The sequence below is a fragment of the Dermacentor andersoni genome, chromosome 10 (assembly GCF_023375885.2).
Source record: "Dermacentor andersoni chromosome 10, qqDerAnde1_hic_scaffold, whole genome shotgun sequence".
NCBI classification, from domain to species: Eukaryota; Metazoa; Arthropoda; class Arachnida; order Ixodida; family Ixodidae; genus Dermacentor; species Dermacentor andersoni.
Genome location: NC_092823.1, coordinates 133785027 through 133801454, shown reverse-complemented (window position 1 = coordinate 133801454; position 16428 = coordinate 133785027). Strand labels below are relative to the sequence as shown.

Here is a 16428-nt window from a genome sequence, read left to right as displayed (position 1 = left end):
TATGGGAAAAGGGGGCCCTCTTGTCCTTGGCTTATAGTCCTCGCTCCCCCTTGAACTTTCAAAAAAATAAAATGCTCAATCAATGAAGGGTGGTTGCTTGGGCTAGTTGGTAATTCATTGTACAAACGACATACAGCATGAAGGACAAGGACTGCGAGAGACGACAAACACTGCGCTGACTTACAGTAGTATTTCATGCCCCCTCTTGTGTATACATGCATGATGTGGCAACGGCAATAAAATATTGTTGGAAGTCAGCGCAGTGTTCATCGTCTCTCGTAGTCCTTGTCCTTCACGCTGTATGTCATGTTTATCAATCAATCAACCTATACTGGCCCTGTTTTTGTTTTTACTTGACGAAATCAATTAGTTATGATAGTGTTTGTCCATATACTGGGAACATCCTAACCGATGGGCTGCCCCAGAGGGAAATTTTAGAAAACATTTCTTAAAATCGGCTGCATGTGTTGATTTGAAGATGATGCCTTTGTATGCTTCTATATGCTTACGGACATAAACACAGCCGCAGGAGTCAAACCAGATGCTGTATTAACATCCGTTTAAAGGAACATCTTGAAAATCTGTAATCTGACGAGTATTCACACGTAGCAAAACATTGCAGGGTTTCTGAAAAAGAGACAAAGAAGGTGTGCCTTCCGCTTCTAGAAAAAAACTCAAATTAAAGAACTAAAACGGGAGCTGTTCGAGGCATATGTTATAAAGAAGAAAACTTGTATGTGTTAGTGATCCTTCCGTTGTACTTGCTAATTGTGAGGTGCAATTTCTGGATGCAAGATTGTGATGGCAGCGTTTTTAGATGGCCTATGGGCATGACGAAGTCTTTTTAATCATTGTATATGTCATCTTTCACCCAATAAAATTCAATTGAGTCTGCGCACATCCTGTCCAGTTCTACTTCTGTTGTCTTTGTGTTTATAGTGCAGTGCCCCCTTATTACAAGATGTCATAAGCCGCCGGAGTTCCAAGTTGAACTAGTTTGTTTATATTCAACATGGCGAACATTAATGGTACAAACAGAACAGACACATTGTCATCAGATGTCCTAACATCTGATGACAGTGCAGCTTCAATTTGAACAGAGATGCATTGTCTTCTATCTCTTGTATACTCAAAAGCGTTGAATAAAATCAGTTGACAGCACATCTGCCCAGATTGTAGCACTTGCCCCACTGTCTGCACTGTTTTCTATGTTCGTCATTATCCAGCTTTTTCTCTTTCACCCTCTTCATGAGATTTCAGAGAAGTCGACCACCAGGTCATGAATTCACAACCATTGGCTAGAAGAGGCTAATGAAGCTGATAAAAAGTTGAAACGCTGACAAATGTGCTGGGTCATGCACAAAAATTGTAAATCTGAGTTTAGCTGGCCTTTGTTGTAGCATGCATGTCCATTCATTCTACATGATCCATTTCTTACCTTACTTTACGTCTTTAACAATGTGAATGTGTTGTCATTGGAATAGCTTTTGTAAAGATGCATCCTCTGCAGAAGCTGTGCCTGGCGTTTCTTGTTTACTTTAGTAGCGGTGGCTATGTGATAGCAATCTACCATTCCCAAAGCCTTCACCTGTACGTACCGTACCTGCATGCAATTGGTTAAATTACTTTAGCAGCTACGCTTGTAATTCATTGCCATACGCATTACATACCTGGCAACTTTTGCATTTTATCATAAAGTGTTTGTTTTTTGCAGCTTGTTTATGATTGTTGTGATGACAACAATAATTTTAAAATTTTTCATTTGCATCGAATTTAAGACAACTTATTTAGAAAGAATACAAATACAGTCACTGACCGCTTTTTCAGAGCATATTTCTGTCCTTTGGTTATTAAAAGCTACCTGTAGCAACAACACTAATCTATAGAACCTGTGTACTGTAATAGCCAAAATTTCAGCGGCCGTTGCTTGAATGTCTCATGAATAAACTTAGCAAAAATTTCTTTTTGTGGTGCAGATGATTCTTCCTGCAACTATACAGAGCAGAATGCATGTTCAGAGTACCCCTACACTTCAATGTCTATGAAATGTTTGATAGTCAAATGTTAGTATTTTTAAGCTTTGACTATAGTATTTATATTCTAAGCTTAAGGTTTGCAGGTCTTGCATTACAAGAGGCTCCTGTGTAGTGTTTCAGTGTGGGAGCTCATTATGTATGCTTGCTTCTCCGTGCTCAGTTTCTTTATGGTACTGATAAAGAAAACCAGCTTAGGGCGCATACAGCAGCACCCAACTCTCTCACGACAAATTGGACGGCAGAGGGGTAAACTCACGAATACGAAAAGATGCACACAAAGTAGTTCAAAAACATAAAAGACAATAGGAAGGGGTCCTGCCGTCTTCTTTGTTTTCATACTCACATGTGCTTGTCTTTTCGTATTCGTGTACATGCACCAACTCAATCAACAACCTACTTTGCAGAAGGCGAAGTATGCAGCTGACAGTGTGCGGGTTTCGGTGATGCAGGCGATGGAGCTGCCGGTGCTGAACGTGGGCGGGGATATAACCTTCCTGATGCAAGCAGGGGTAGTCCGTGACACGGTCACCATAGACGCCACCGAGATGAACCTCAAGTCGCTCAAGGACACCGCATGCAACTTCGTCCACAAGAGGGTATGCTCTTCCTTGCCACTTCTTTCTTCCCATTTTGGATTGAAATAATAAACAAACCGCTAAATAAAAATAAAAGTAAACCTTACTGCTTCATTGTTTTAGTAATGTACTCAGTGTGAACCATTGGTTCATTTTCCACTCGCTCACCAACTATGGTTTCTTGTTAAGACCCTATTTTGCTGTGCTGATTGGAGCATATCGACTGACTTGGCGAGTATAGCATTACACAGGGATGACATAAATGACAGGGACAACGCCGGTGTTCTGGTTGTCTCTCTGTTCGGTCTGTGTAATGTTAATCTGGCCAAACTAGTCGGTACGGTTTCTCAGAAAGAGTTCCACAGATTAATGGAAATAATCATACTGGACTGGGGATTGAACCTGTGACCAATGCCTTTTTTGGGCAAGCACTGTACCATCTGACTTAACCAAGAGGCTAACAGATTTGCGAAGCAAGATCAAATAATTGACAACTCAAAGCGCAGGGACACTGAACATGGCAAATCAATTCTGCAGAAATCTGCAAGGGGGAGCCCAAGCTCTGGCCATCAAATAAGTATGCACAACTAAGTAGGACAAACGGTTTAGGAGCATGGTATCACCTTTGCAATGTCTTCTGAAGTGCTAGTAATGTCTTTTTCATTATGTCGCTGGCCAGAACTTCATTGTTAGGAAAGTATATCTAATTTTTTTTTGTAAGTTTTGTAATGTTGAATGCTGTATGAATTTATTTCATACTGCTGCAAATTTTGCAAACAGAAGTTGTATTTTGATTCGTTTCCTTCGAAGACACTCTCGTAAGAGTACGGTTTGATTGGCCGAAGTGGCAGAAAGGGGTTAGCTGGTACAGTTGTGATAAGCATTAGTCTACTGGCTGTTAATGGCAGCAGCACATTGACGCAATTAATAGACACGGAATTCACGTGATGGACCACTGTCGCTGCAGGCTCAAATGACATACTGCTGTTATGTCTGCTTAACTTATGCAAAAGAATACAAAACAAAATAATTGACTCGCCACAGTAGTTCAAGAGCTGCTGTCATAAAAATGGTTTAAAAGTCAGGTTTCGTTGTTTGTATGGGGTAGGTGTTTGTGAAACTAATTCTGTTTGCCACATTTCGTTGTTATACATTATGCCGGTGTCCATTTTCACAGGATTATCACTGTTATCAAGTTGTTCGGCGCACGATGCACCTACAGTCTCCCAAAATCCTTCACTGTTGTTACCAGTTCTGTAGCAAATGAAGCATCTCTGATCAATTGCATGTACATTCTCCATTGTACATGAGCACCAATAATTAATCTGGAATGTATAGTAAGACATGTATAAATAGAGGAAGAACTCGACTGTGCGAGAGTAGATTTGATGAGTAATGACCGCGCTCACCACAACCATTGCTATTCAAATTGCACATGTCCTTCGGGGCACAACTTCACCCGTGAGGTTACTCACTGACACTTTTGGCAGTGCAATGTGTGTTCAGTACATCACTACAATGTGACGTTATAACGCTCAAGCACAGTGACCTTAGTGCAAGATAGTTTGCTGCACAGTTGTTATCAAAAGGAAGTTGATACAGACAGATGGGGATGGTAAGCAATGTTAAGAGACCATTGTAGTATAAGTGGATCACTAACTAGCTCAAACTACAGTCATTCACTACGGCAAAAGAGTGCACTGTCAGTGGTCTTGCTGTTCTTCTCATACATAAATTGTTGCTTCTGCCCTTCCTACATCAGGCAGTCAGACCATGCTCTTGAGGACCGAATACAGTTTCATGGTTTAGACAGCATCGTGTGTCTGAGTGTTTGTGTGTGCCCTTGGTAGAAAGAGCCCTTGATCATTCAAATCATCATGGCCATTTTCCAGTCCTTTTCTTTACCTTTCCTTTCTCATATGGCCAGGAAATTATTTTTGTTTGCTTGTTTATTAATATGCATACCTATATTGTTTATAAGGCATTATTGTCGTGGGAATTGCATTAAAACCTAAGAATGCATATCTTGAAAAACAGTAATACAAACAGGAATAAACTTTGAGAAGTCGTAAAACAGTAAGAGCAAACTCTCACAAAGTAAAAGCTGCAATCACTTGAGTACTACAAATGACAAATTTTGCACAATCGGCACATTACAAGCAGCAAAGGTGATTAGAAGACATATTCAACAACATTTCAGAAATATTGTGATGGAAAAACTTGGCAGATTATTCCAATCTTTGATCGTATTGGACAAAAAAGAGTATTTAAAAAGAACCAGCCAATTTTTCAGCATTCTCTCTGGGTATTACCCACTTTTCCTATGATATTGTGATAAAAAAATTGACTTTTGCCTATGAGGAGGGAAGAGTAGCACAAGTGCATGAAGTTTGGTTGTTGATTTGAGTTTGATGTTATACTAATAACAGCATAACTGGTGGAACAGAGCAAGGTAGATGACACAAGTTCTGACTATCAACTGACATCTGGCGTCAATCATTCTTTACTTCATTATTTTATTAGGGCCTGGCAACACCTGTATTTATACTTTTAAGAAACTTTATGGCATTTTATTAAACTTTTGTATATCGATATAAGCCCTGTATGCTTTTTATAACCCCTCCCCCCCATGCCAGTTTAATGTAGTTTAAACAAAGCTCTAAATTTAATCAATCTAACCTTGTTTGACAGTCAACACAAGATCTCTGGCACTATTTGGCCTAGGGGCCTTTGCCAAAGCATCAGTCATCATCGCCATCATCACATAGTAAAAAGGCACAAGTAAGCGCTGCATGCTTCAGGCAAATTGTTCAATGTACACATTCGCTGCCGTGTTCACATACTGGTACACTTTTAGCTAGGCCTTGGCAACACCTGCACCATCATTTGTCATGCGTGTAGCTGTTTGGGATGTGTGCTGGCTAATTACTGGTTTTCTTGCAGCCATGTTTGGCAGCAGTCTCGAGGCCATTGTAACAGCATAGTTGCCTTGACAGGCCACTTATCATACATACTGCGTGTGCATGCAGAAGTATGTCAGGCTGTTACACATGATGTCCTGTTTCAACTGCCTGCTGTGTAGTCTCAGTACCTTCAGCTTTTGGCTGCCCTATATTTGCATTTGTCTTTGTTTTATGGAATCTATCACAGTAAAACTGGTATTAAAAAAAGTGCGTACAGGAACTTACACTTGTACCTGCCCTCTTGTTTAAATCACTCTTCAAATAGCGCACTCTTAAGTGGGCCCTAAGGACAGACTTAAGCAGTTTAGGCTGACAAGGTATTCTTTCAAAACTCTATTTTCATTAATTTCACGGTAAGATATTTAGTACCGAAAGATAAAGCGAAGGCCAAACTTTCATTTTTTAAATGTCACGCCAAAGCTCAAACACCAGTATGTTAGTGTGACATCATGAATATCGAAGTATATTCTAATATTCAGGCCTGTGTAATGCATCAAGAATTCTTGAAACTTGCTCAATTCAGTTTTGGGCTTCTGTATAATACAATTTATTTGATGTTTACCGATAAAAGAGTTAACTAGGCCTCATTAAACGCCGTAAAAGTGCATCGCATCATGGTGACTTGGTGTGGAAACTTCAGTGCAGCACCTCCTCCTGTCTTTCCCATTATTTGCGTCTTTCCTGGATTATCGAATCTCCTTTTACTGAGGAGTAGCTTTCTTTGTATTTCAGATGCATAATTTACTGGTACAGCTGAACTTCTTTTTTCACTCTTTAAAAGTAAGCGAGCTTTAATAAAACTTTTGTTACAGTGAGCCTTTCACTAAATCGTTCACTCCTGACTTTAGACATTTTCTTACACACTTTAGAACTTTCCGTTAAGTCGGCTTTAGCAATGTTTACTTTACTTTTTTTTATTATTATTGAGTATTTGTTGATTTGCTGTTAGTGCGCTGTGGCTTTTTGTGACTGTTAACTAAACTTTGCAGCTTTGTTATTTTGTGCAAAATTGTGAATGCACTGTTGCTAATTGGCATTTTCTTTTTGTACTCATACAATTCCTGCATTTGGAATGCTAATGATCTTAAGTGTGCTATGTAATTGAATAAGTAGGCCTAACTAACTAAATAAATAAATTCAGCGAAGTCACTTTGGTGGCCACATTCCAACTGTGCTGGGATGAAAATGACCATGCTCTGTGATTACAGAGCGCATTACAGGGTCACCATAGGAATTTACTAGCTGCATCTAGTCTGGCCTGATCAAATTTTCCCTCCAAACAAATACTGAGATAACTAGTTCATTAGCCTAATCTACCAGTTGTATGTGAATTAGCCTGCACCTTTAGTGTCCTTCAAAAGGACACAGATGGTGGTAATAATCTGCAGTTTTATGGCCAAGGCCTGGCTTTGAAGTGTTAGATCAGTCAGTTCCAGGCTCATCACAATGCTGTAAGGCCATTGTAGCTGGCAACCGCTTGTGGAGCTCTGTTTACCATACACACACCTTCAAATCTTTATGAATTTATCATAAAATGTACAATTTCTAAAACTTTTTTGCGATTCACATGATGGCACTGATAATTCTGTTATTTTTTATTTGCATCCAGTTTAGGACGAAACTGATTTCAAAAGAATGCGAGTGCAGTTGCTTGCAAATATTTTTTTCAAGACCTGATTTTTCAGATCTGCTCATTTATTCTCATCTGCTCACTGCAACACCACCCTCTCATGGAATCAAAGCATAGCGGCAACCAAAACTTCAGCAGTTGTTACTTCATTTTTTTCCATTAATGAACTTCATAACAGTTTTCATTTGTCTGTGGCATAGATCATTCTTGCTGCTACTGTAGAGCAGAGACTCTACACAGCGAGCCTACAAAACTGCCTCTAAATTTTTAATGAACAATCAGCATCTTGAGTAATAAAGCTGTTCTGAATCTTTTTCACCAAATTCTAGCAACATTAATTGTTAGTTCTTTTTCTACCTTCCATGGCATTGCACTGTTGAGCACAAGGTCTTGGGTTCAAATCCTGACTGTGGCCACCACATTCCAATGAGGAAGTGCTTTTGGCACGCATTAAAGAACCCCAGGAGGTCGAAATTAATCTAGAGCCAGCCTCCTTCTATGGCATCTCTCATAGCCCACACTTGCAGCTTCGGGACATTGCAGTTCCACAATTTAATTTGGCATTTTTTGTCTGCAGCTATGATATTGTTTAATGTTCAGGGTTGGCAGGTCTGCATCTGCAGTAGTACTGTTGCATGTTCAAGCCGGCTTTGTTTTACTCCCCGTTGGCCCGCACTGGATTGTCCAGCTGCCGGAGCACGGCCTGAACAGGCTGAGTGAGCGGCTGCTCCTGTTCCGGCACGACTACAACAGTGAGAACATTCTGCTGCCCATCAATGCTGCTTCTGATGTGGCCGAGGGCACCCTGGTGGAGATTGTCGTTTCAGGCAAGTAGCAGGGAGCTGGACTATCCCTGTCCAAAGAGCCACTGCGTGTGCAAACATTTGTTGGTCAGGCAACATAACTGCAGCACCAAGCAGGAGAGGCAATAATTTTTATATCAACACAACCGTTGGCTCATTTAATTGTCACAACAGTGAATTGTTATTTTGGTTGCACAGAACACATCAGAAAAATGATAGATCAGGGAATAATAACTTAGAAATGCAGGAATTTAGCTATTGATAACAAGTGATTCATAACAATGTAAGAACTGATTAGGATTCAGTGCATTCAATAGATTCATTGCGAGTTAACTCGTTATGTTTGATGCACTCTTCTATAGTACAAAAAAAAATGAATATTTAATCACATTATTCTTTTGTGGTGTCATAGGGGCAAACATCAGAGAAAGACAATTTATAGTTGATCTCTCAAAGCGGCCTCTCAGGTAATGTTCCTGAGTCATTGGGCTTGAAAATTCGAACCTATTTCAGTACTGTGTGTGTTATTTCAATTTCATTGTCAAGTTTATGATATGATCTTTATAAAGTATATACAAATTTGCGTTTTGTAAAATTATCTCCACATGTTTTAGTTGTGAGTACCCTACCTTGGCATCTCTGTTTACCTCAGATATCTGCATGGTTTTGCATAAAAGCAAAATAAACAAATCCTGAATCTCCACTGAGTGAGCCTTTGTAGCCCGCCTCACTTACATGGTGCAGGGCTGTGGAGGCAAAGTAAGCACAAAAATACATTTTTCATCAGTTTTGAATTCTGAAAAAAGCTATTCGGTTGCTCTGAAGATTTCCAAGTAAATTGGTTGTTGTGAGGTGACACTTCTCATAGACCCCTGCTTCATTTATCTTATGTTTTTCAACCTGTCTTTCCTGGTGCAGCCCAAAACCCGAGTGACGATGTCCAGATCCGGCCGCACTCTCTAACAGTGCACTCGTACAAGACGCCCACCTTCTGTGACTTCTGTGGCGAGATGCTCTTCGGCCTAGTCCGGCAAGGCCTGAAGTGCGAGGGTGAGCATGGGTCTTCTGTGAAGCAAATATTGAAGTTCTTGAATGTATGCAAGCACCAGCAGTTAATTTGGAAAATATGTTGAGACATGCATTAAATAGCAGACAAACTGGATTCATTGAGATTAGATTTGACAGCTGATGTCTGTGCTTGCTGCTATTGTTGTTATTTGTGTTTGACTTGTCTTGCTGTGCACAAGTTTGTTCAATAAAGAGCGAATTGCCCTTTGCGGAATACCAGGTTATTGGCAACATTAATATGAGCGGCAGTGCAGGGGATGCAGATCAGGGACAACATAACTTTTATTGCAGCAACCAAACATATTGTACTTAGCTGCTGGTGTGAAGTGTCAGCAGTCACGTAATCGTTAACATGAAACATTTAAAAAATTTTTGGCGACACAAAAAAACAGTGTCTACCACATTAGTGTTGGACAAAATCATCATGAGATGTCACTACTAGTATTGTTGCTACAGTGCATATCTCCAGTAATCCAGTCTTGTGGAAAGGTTAACACATTTACACGCAAGCAAAAGCTCTTTAATAATGGAAGTCAAAAACGGGAGGCAACATTACCTCCAGGACTAACTGGAGGAAATAAACTGGAAGGCAAGTTGCTCTTTTGGCATTTGCCAGTCTTAGCAACAGGTGCTTAGTTTTGGAGCTGGCATATACTTAGCACCGACTGGAGGCTTGGTGCCAGAGAAGTAGGGAGACCACAAACAATGGAGGCATACAAAAACAGTTTCCAATAGCAGTTATGAAAATTTAATGGTGGGAATTCTTTGTGTGTTTTAAAAAAAAAGGATACGTAGGACATTAGGCAAAATAAAAATAAGAGCTTGGTGGTGCAACCCACTGCCCCGTTTCAAATGGGACACTCATAACATCGATCCATCCAACCATTGCAGGTTCTAGAGGGATTGAAATTTTCGTTAATTATAGCTGTAAGAGGTGTTCTACTTCCTTTTGCTTGCATTCCATTCTTGCTTAGCTATACATCGTTACATGTAACAGTGCTGCCACTAGCTTAGCCTGTGCCCCACCATTGTCAGTGGCAACCCCGTGAATGTGAGCTCTCACATGCACGCGCTCATTTTTGTGACGCAGGCTGTGGGCTCAACTTTCACAAGCGGTGTGCGTACAAGATCCCAAACAACTGCAGCCACACACGGCGGCGGCGGTCCTCCACCTCGATGTACCCTCGGAGCCCAACAGAAGCAGTCCAACGGACTGCATCCAGCGCAGCTACTTTCAGTGATGACCATAATGTGGTGAGTTGGGCCAAGATGCATGGCTTGCTGTTTATTGTAAATGTTATGCAAGCACTTCTTTTTAAATTTGATAACTAAAGCACACAACACTTGCGACATCTTTTGTTATCTTCTGTGTAGCTGATGTTTCTAATTATCGTTTTTTAATGCGTAAGCATTCTTTAGCAACTCTCCCAGCAACTTCTGTCTGTAATGCGAAAAGTGTGACACCCTTTATCTGCAAAATAAATGCATAATTGGTGAAGTTAAGACATGTAATTGTTATAATAGTGTAAATGTAGATGACTGGTAGCTTTAGAATCGATAACAAAATAATGGAAAATGAAAAAAAAAAAAGCATTCTCGTCATGTCCCCTTGAAAGCTTACTTTCCCACATTACTGGTGTGCGTGCAAAGAAGCTTGCTTTAGGATTTTGGAGAATCAAACACCATAGAACAGCTGATTAGTAGATGTGATAATAGTATAATAGTAGATGATAGGTAGTCTTAAAATAAAGAGAGAAAAAAATTGGGGATGTCGCAGTTGGCCTGCCAAGGTCATAAAAAAAAAACGAAAAAAAAACCAGTTGTGACGGTGTTTGAGCTCAGTTGATACAATATATCTGTGAAATAAATGCATAATTGGTCAAGTGAACACATGTAACCATTATACTGATGTAATAGTAGATGATTGGTGGCGATATGTAGACATGCATAAGCTAGCTAACTAAGTAAGCAAAAGTGAAGTAGCAGATGAGCCAAAGAATGCTTATTTCTCCTCCTTTTTGACCTGTCAATGACCTATTCACTGAACTGAGTGATTACGAAAACAGCTCTGTTATGACGCCCATGAACTTGAAACACCTGTAGTTCTTGGCAAGCAAACTATAGTTGAGGCCACATGTCACTGCATGCTTGCAGATGTATTTTGCAAGGTCGTCTACACACCTGTATTCTCACTGGGGAAAAAAAAAAATTCACCCTTTTTTTGATCCAAATGGAGCTACTTCTCAAGTGCTTAGTGAGGCTGTTATGTCAGAAAGTTCTTGCCCTTATTTTCTTTTAGTCAAATTACGGCTGCAAAGGCAAAGTCAACATACCTATTCCCAGCGGTTGACCCTCCTTGAACCAGCCCGGCCTTATCTGCTGGTAGCTCCACGGCACGGTGCTGCTGTCATTTGTTAAAGATGACGGTTGTGCTTCACACGTCCACGGCATACGAGTAATGAAATGTGATTCGTTCTCTATGGAGCAAGGGATGAACACCAGTCGAAATCCACAGGGAAATGCAACCCACGTATGGAGAAAGGTGTCTCACTTGGAGAAGTGTGAGGTGGTGGTGTTGTGAGCTCGCAAAAGGCGGTGAAGACTTGCATGACAATGAGTGTGGTTTGAAAGTCAGCCGGACGAATTTTACCACAGGGGCATCTCAAGTTTAGTGCTGCGATGGGACAAATCTCTGAACAGGTGTAGGGACTATGTGGAAATATAGTGTAAGGTACATAGAATAGCGAGTATCTTTGTTACTACCTGTATGTTCCTTATTTTGGCTAATAAAAAATTAGGGGCAAGGACTTTCTGATTTGCCCTTATACTTCACTGTGGGAGCAATGTCTAGGTAGTAACTTCATTACGCAAATTTTAAGTTTTTCCTCATTTGTGGTTACATTTATGTGTGGCGCAGTTAAGTTTGTTTTAATATGGCAGTGCTTCTACAAGAAATTATTACTTAAAAAAGACTGTACTGATCCCGCACAATGTGGGAGTTGGTCTAAGCATGACAGTGGGTTCATGTGTCTTCATCATAATTTTACAGACAAACTGACTGCACGTCACTCGCATTTCTGGAAGACACTTGTGGAAAATGTAAAACCAAACTGCTCCATTGCTTTTTCACTGGGCGACACTGCAATTTCTGACCTGCTTAAGGGATGTTATGTGGAAACGCTCACAACAGCTTCTGTTGAGCTGTGACCACATCTGCAGAAATATAATATTGGACCTTTGCTTACATCAACATAGGAAGTATTCAAAACACAAGACAGACAAGTAGACACAGGACAGACACTAATTTAGTGTCTCATGGTTTGTGCTCTTTGTATGTGTAATTGTTAATGAATACTCTGCAGTACTAGTATGAGTTAGTCAACCTCCCTGTGAGCCTTGTGCTTGACTGTGATGGCAATTGCACTTGGTGTGTGCAGTTGCTCTGCAGTGGGAGCAACTTGTCGTCCAGTTCGCGGGAGAAGCGGTCCCCATCGCTGAACATGGGGCGCCCCGCGTGGGTGGAGCGGGAGCTAGCAGGCCGAATCTGCATCCCGCACACGTTTGTGGTGCACTCGTATGCCAAGCCAACGGTGTGCCAACACTGCAAGCGACTGCTCAAGGGCCTCTTCCGCCAAGGGCTGCAGTGCAAGGACTGCAAGTTCAATGTCCACAAGCGCTGCATGGACAAGATCCCCATGGACTGCACGGGCGAGGCACCCCGGGAGTGGGCCGACGCCTGTGAGTGGGTTGCGATCACTGATACTTTGTGCGCTGAATGCAACAACACAACATACAGTGTAGCGCTTGGAGAGAAGTGCGTTTCCTAAGTAATACTTTGTATTCATGATAACATGTCAGTGCTTCTTTTGAGGCAGAAGTGTGTGTTCTTTAGAGGCACATTTATGACTTATTAAAGAAAGCAGTACAGTCAAACCCGGATATATTGAATCTGAAAGGGTTCACGAAAAATTTCTATATATAGGTATAGAAAGTATAAATAAAGTAAAAATCTTAAACAAATTTTCAAGGGGATTGTACAGTTGCTCAATATATACAATAATTCGTTTTATTTTGATTCAATATATCCAGGTTCGTCTGTACAAGGGTGGAAACTTGGGCCAGTTAGAAATAGTTCGTGGTGGTTTCCTGTGCAGTACACGAACAGTTCTAGAAAATAAAGTATGTAGGAGAAACAGTGCTCTTTCTCCTCTGTACTTTTTTTTCTAAAGCCATTCATGTGCTGCACAAAACACCGCCACAAATAAAGCAGCTCTTTAGAATGGGACATGCAGCAGACACATACACAGGTGCTGATTAGCAACCGGAGTGTCAATTCGTATTGCCTGTGTGGACAGCATAAGACTTGGCTTACAAAGCTCACAAGGAAATGGGCCACACACTTTTGTTAGGAATATCATCTCATCTGTTTCCAATTCAAGCAGCTGGGATCTGACTGTTCAGTTTGGTAGGTCCTGTGGCAATGTTGAGAATGCGTCATGTCCACTGTGATATCCATCAGCAACAGAGGGTGTCACCATACCCATGTTACTGAAGTCTGCGGCATTTCTGCTAGCAGGCATCTCAGTACAGCCAGTTTGCCATATCGAAAAACAAGAGACGCGAGCGACACTGACAGATATCTAGAGATAAACTTTGTCACACCATCTGGGTGTAAAAATGAAACCTGCCATACAATTTTAGTTTAACCAACTTCTGTGTAGATGGTACCACTAGTGTATGGATCTCTCACATTCACAAATTATCTTGGTATAAACAGAGTGTGTGCAGAAAGCATTACAGAACTTTACTTGGGCACAACTGTACTTCAGCACCCCACTTAAGGGGTATAATTACTTCGAAATAGCACCCAGATTGACACGTAGTCTGCAAAAATTTAGTACACTATAAACAGGAATATAAGTCAACCCCCTACCTTGAAGGGAAAAAATAGAGAGAAGACAACAATAGAATGGCCAAAACACGTCTATTTTCACAAAGGCACTGTCACCGGTAGTGAACGCCCATGAAGCTCCCAAGTCTGCTAGTGAATCCTCAAGGTGTGGATGCAATCCACAATGCCCACTAAAGGGTGTTTTACGTGGGTTGCGTACCAACAGTTTTCCTTCTTGTGCCAACCGATTTCACACGCTTTACTCAAAAACACCAAACTGGCGCTGAGTGGCCATGTTGCCGTTTGCTTTGGTGAAATCTACTACTTGTTTCTTGAACACTTGAAAACTGTCTCCAGGGGGTGCTACTCATCATTCACCAGACAAACTAATTAAAAATAAATCACATTCAAGGTCGATCATAAGAGCACTCACAAGAAGACAGAAAAAAAAAAATAACAGCAATCACATTTTGACAAGACTGGCTATGCGTTCCAACATGCACGCCATAGGTTGTCAGATGCGACTCACATTCTGCTAAAGATTGCTACATAAGGCAAGGGGTGACATTAAGCTGCCTTTTTCAAAAAAATATCTCTACCCATATTCTGGTTTAAAGGGAATTTGATGCTGTAAGTTGCAGAACACCGTTACCAAACTAGGAATCTACCATTTGTCGTCATTCTTAAGTTTTGCCAATTTTCAGTGGTAGGAACGTGTGAAAAATTGGAGGACACCTAAGCACTTCTTATGCGTTGTGAATGTAAACACATTAATGTCCAATACGGACCGTACGCCGGCTTCCAAGAGTGAGGGTGCCGTGGCGGTGCGCACTCCTGTCACGCAACAGCTGGCGTGCTACCACAGCAGCAAGTTATCCCTTTCATCCACTCTGCTTTGTCGAGGCACGCTCGTGACGTGGTATCGCAGCCAATGGCAACGCAAATTGAGGTGCCATTTCACTGCTACAGATGACAGACACCGACTTCTTCACTCAACGGGCCATTTGACACTTTTGCATCAATAATTACTTTTGAAAGCCAAATTGGGTATTATGAAAAGAAAAATGATGATTTAAAATTGAATATAAATCTAGGTAGTCCTTATTTATGGCACTAAATCAGAATGTGAAGCTAATAGCTTTTTAATATTTTTAAAATAGTTCTGAGCACTATTCAAGCCTTTGGGATTGTTTTACGATCACACTAACTGGCTTTATGTTTATAATCAACCAATTTCAGCAAGAACATAGTGCTTGTTTGTTTCAAACACTTGTCATTCTTCATCACGACAGTGCAGATTATTCATAAGTTATTCACTAAGTAAGACTGGAAACAGCAGCCATTTGGCTCAACTTGTTGTGAACCAAATAAACCAAATAGTTAGCTGTTGAATTCGCTATTTGAAGTTTTGACACACTTTTACACATGGTAAATGTGTTTCATGCGTGCAGCTCAGGACAACTCGGAAAGCAGCTCCGAGCTTGAGAACAATGGGGAAAGGGACAACGTGGAGGATGATTCGGACACGGAGAGTGAACAGCACGAGTCACGGCCGCCGGTGGACAACCGTGAGGATGAGTTACCCAAGACCAACTTGGAGTAAGTGTGGGGCCTTCAGGCCATGGTATATTTATTTATGCAAATAAGCTCCAGTGACTATTGAAAGGCATTATTGCCGGGGCATACAACTATGTGACAAGAAACCATGTGCAAGGACATTGTAACGGGGGGAGGGTGGGCAAAGGCCAACTGCATCACAATGTCACTGTGCCTAAATTGGTTATAAATTAGTAGTACGGTTAAACTTCGATATAACGAAGTTGCCAAAAACGGCAACTTGCTTCGTTATACCGAAATTTTGTTGTATTGAAATTCGACCTTTTATGCAAATAGGTACAGTCGCTGAGCGATTTTTCTTGCACAGAAAGGGCCCGCAGAATTATCCTAATTATCGGGCACTCAAAAAAGCTAATTTGATGAATTCAGGAGTCTGCAACGAATGATACGGTTTCATGCCGCGTCTATATCTTCACATCGCCAGTACGAATTAGGCAAAGCCAGCCACGCTTTCGCATGCAATCTGCCTCAGGGGCTGATAGCGCCGCCCACAACAATGCTATCACGAAAAGTGCCAGCAGCGAGGAGCGAATGCTTCGTCTGCCTTTTGCTCCAACGGGTCACCGAAACTCAAGATTATGCAAGCACCAATAGTAAACGCGCAAGAAGTCAGCTTACATGATGCCACGCCGTCTTGGCACGCCCACTCTTTGCACATCACCCCTAAAGTAGGGTGCGCGGCTGCATGTGCGCTCAGCCGCTCCTTACAGTCATGTGCAGCCACGTCTGAGACGCGCGCCATCTTGCACCCCTCCCCTTCCCCCTTGCGCGCACTGGATTGCGCTACTGCGAGCTCGCTACCCTCCCCCTCTTTCTCTTTGCTCGCGCAGGAAGGCGACACTCGT

At 41.4% G+C, this 16428-nt stretch overlaps 1 protein-coding gene across 2 annotated transcripts in view; it reads left to right on the top strand.

The window, feature by feature from the left end:
* The window catches only part of LOC126545131 (serine/threonine-protein kinase D1-like), a 59100-nt gene that overhangs the window by 4395 nt on the left and 38277 nt on the right, over positions 1-16428 (top strand). Inside the window, exons 2-7 of one of the 2 annotated variants that reach the window (XM_050192859.2) lie at positions 2486-2632; positions 7893-8031; positions 8926-9057; positions 10166-10329; positions 12513-12813; positions 15418-15565. In XM_050192859.2, coding sequence (XP_050048816.1) covers positions 2489-2632; positions 7893-8031; positions 8926-9057; positions 10166-10329; positions 12513-12813; positions 15418-15565 — 1028 coding nt within the window. In that variant the 5' untranslated portion in view covers positions 2486-2488. Of the gene's footprint in view, positions 1-2485; positions 2633-7892; positions 8032-8925; positions 9058-10165; positions 10330-12512; positions 12814-15417; positions 15566-16428 lie in introns of those variants that run through there. The other variant, XM_055078250.2, reaches the window with a different exon arrangement.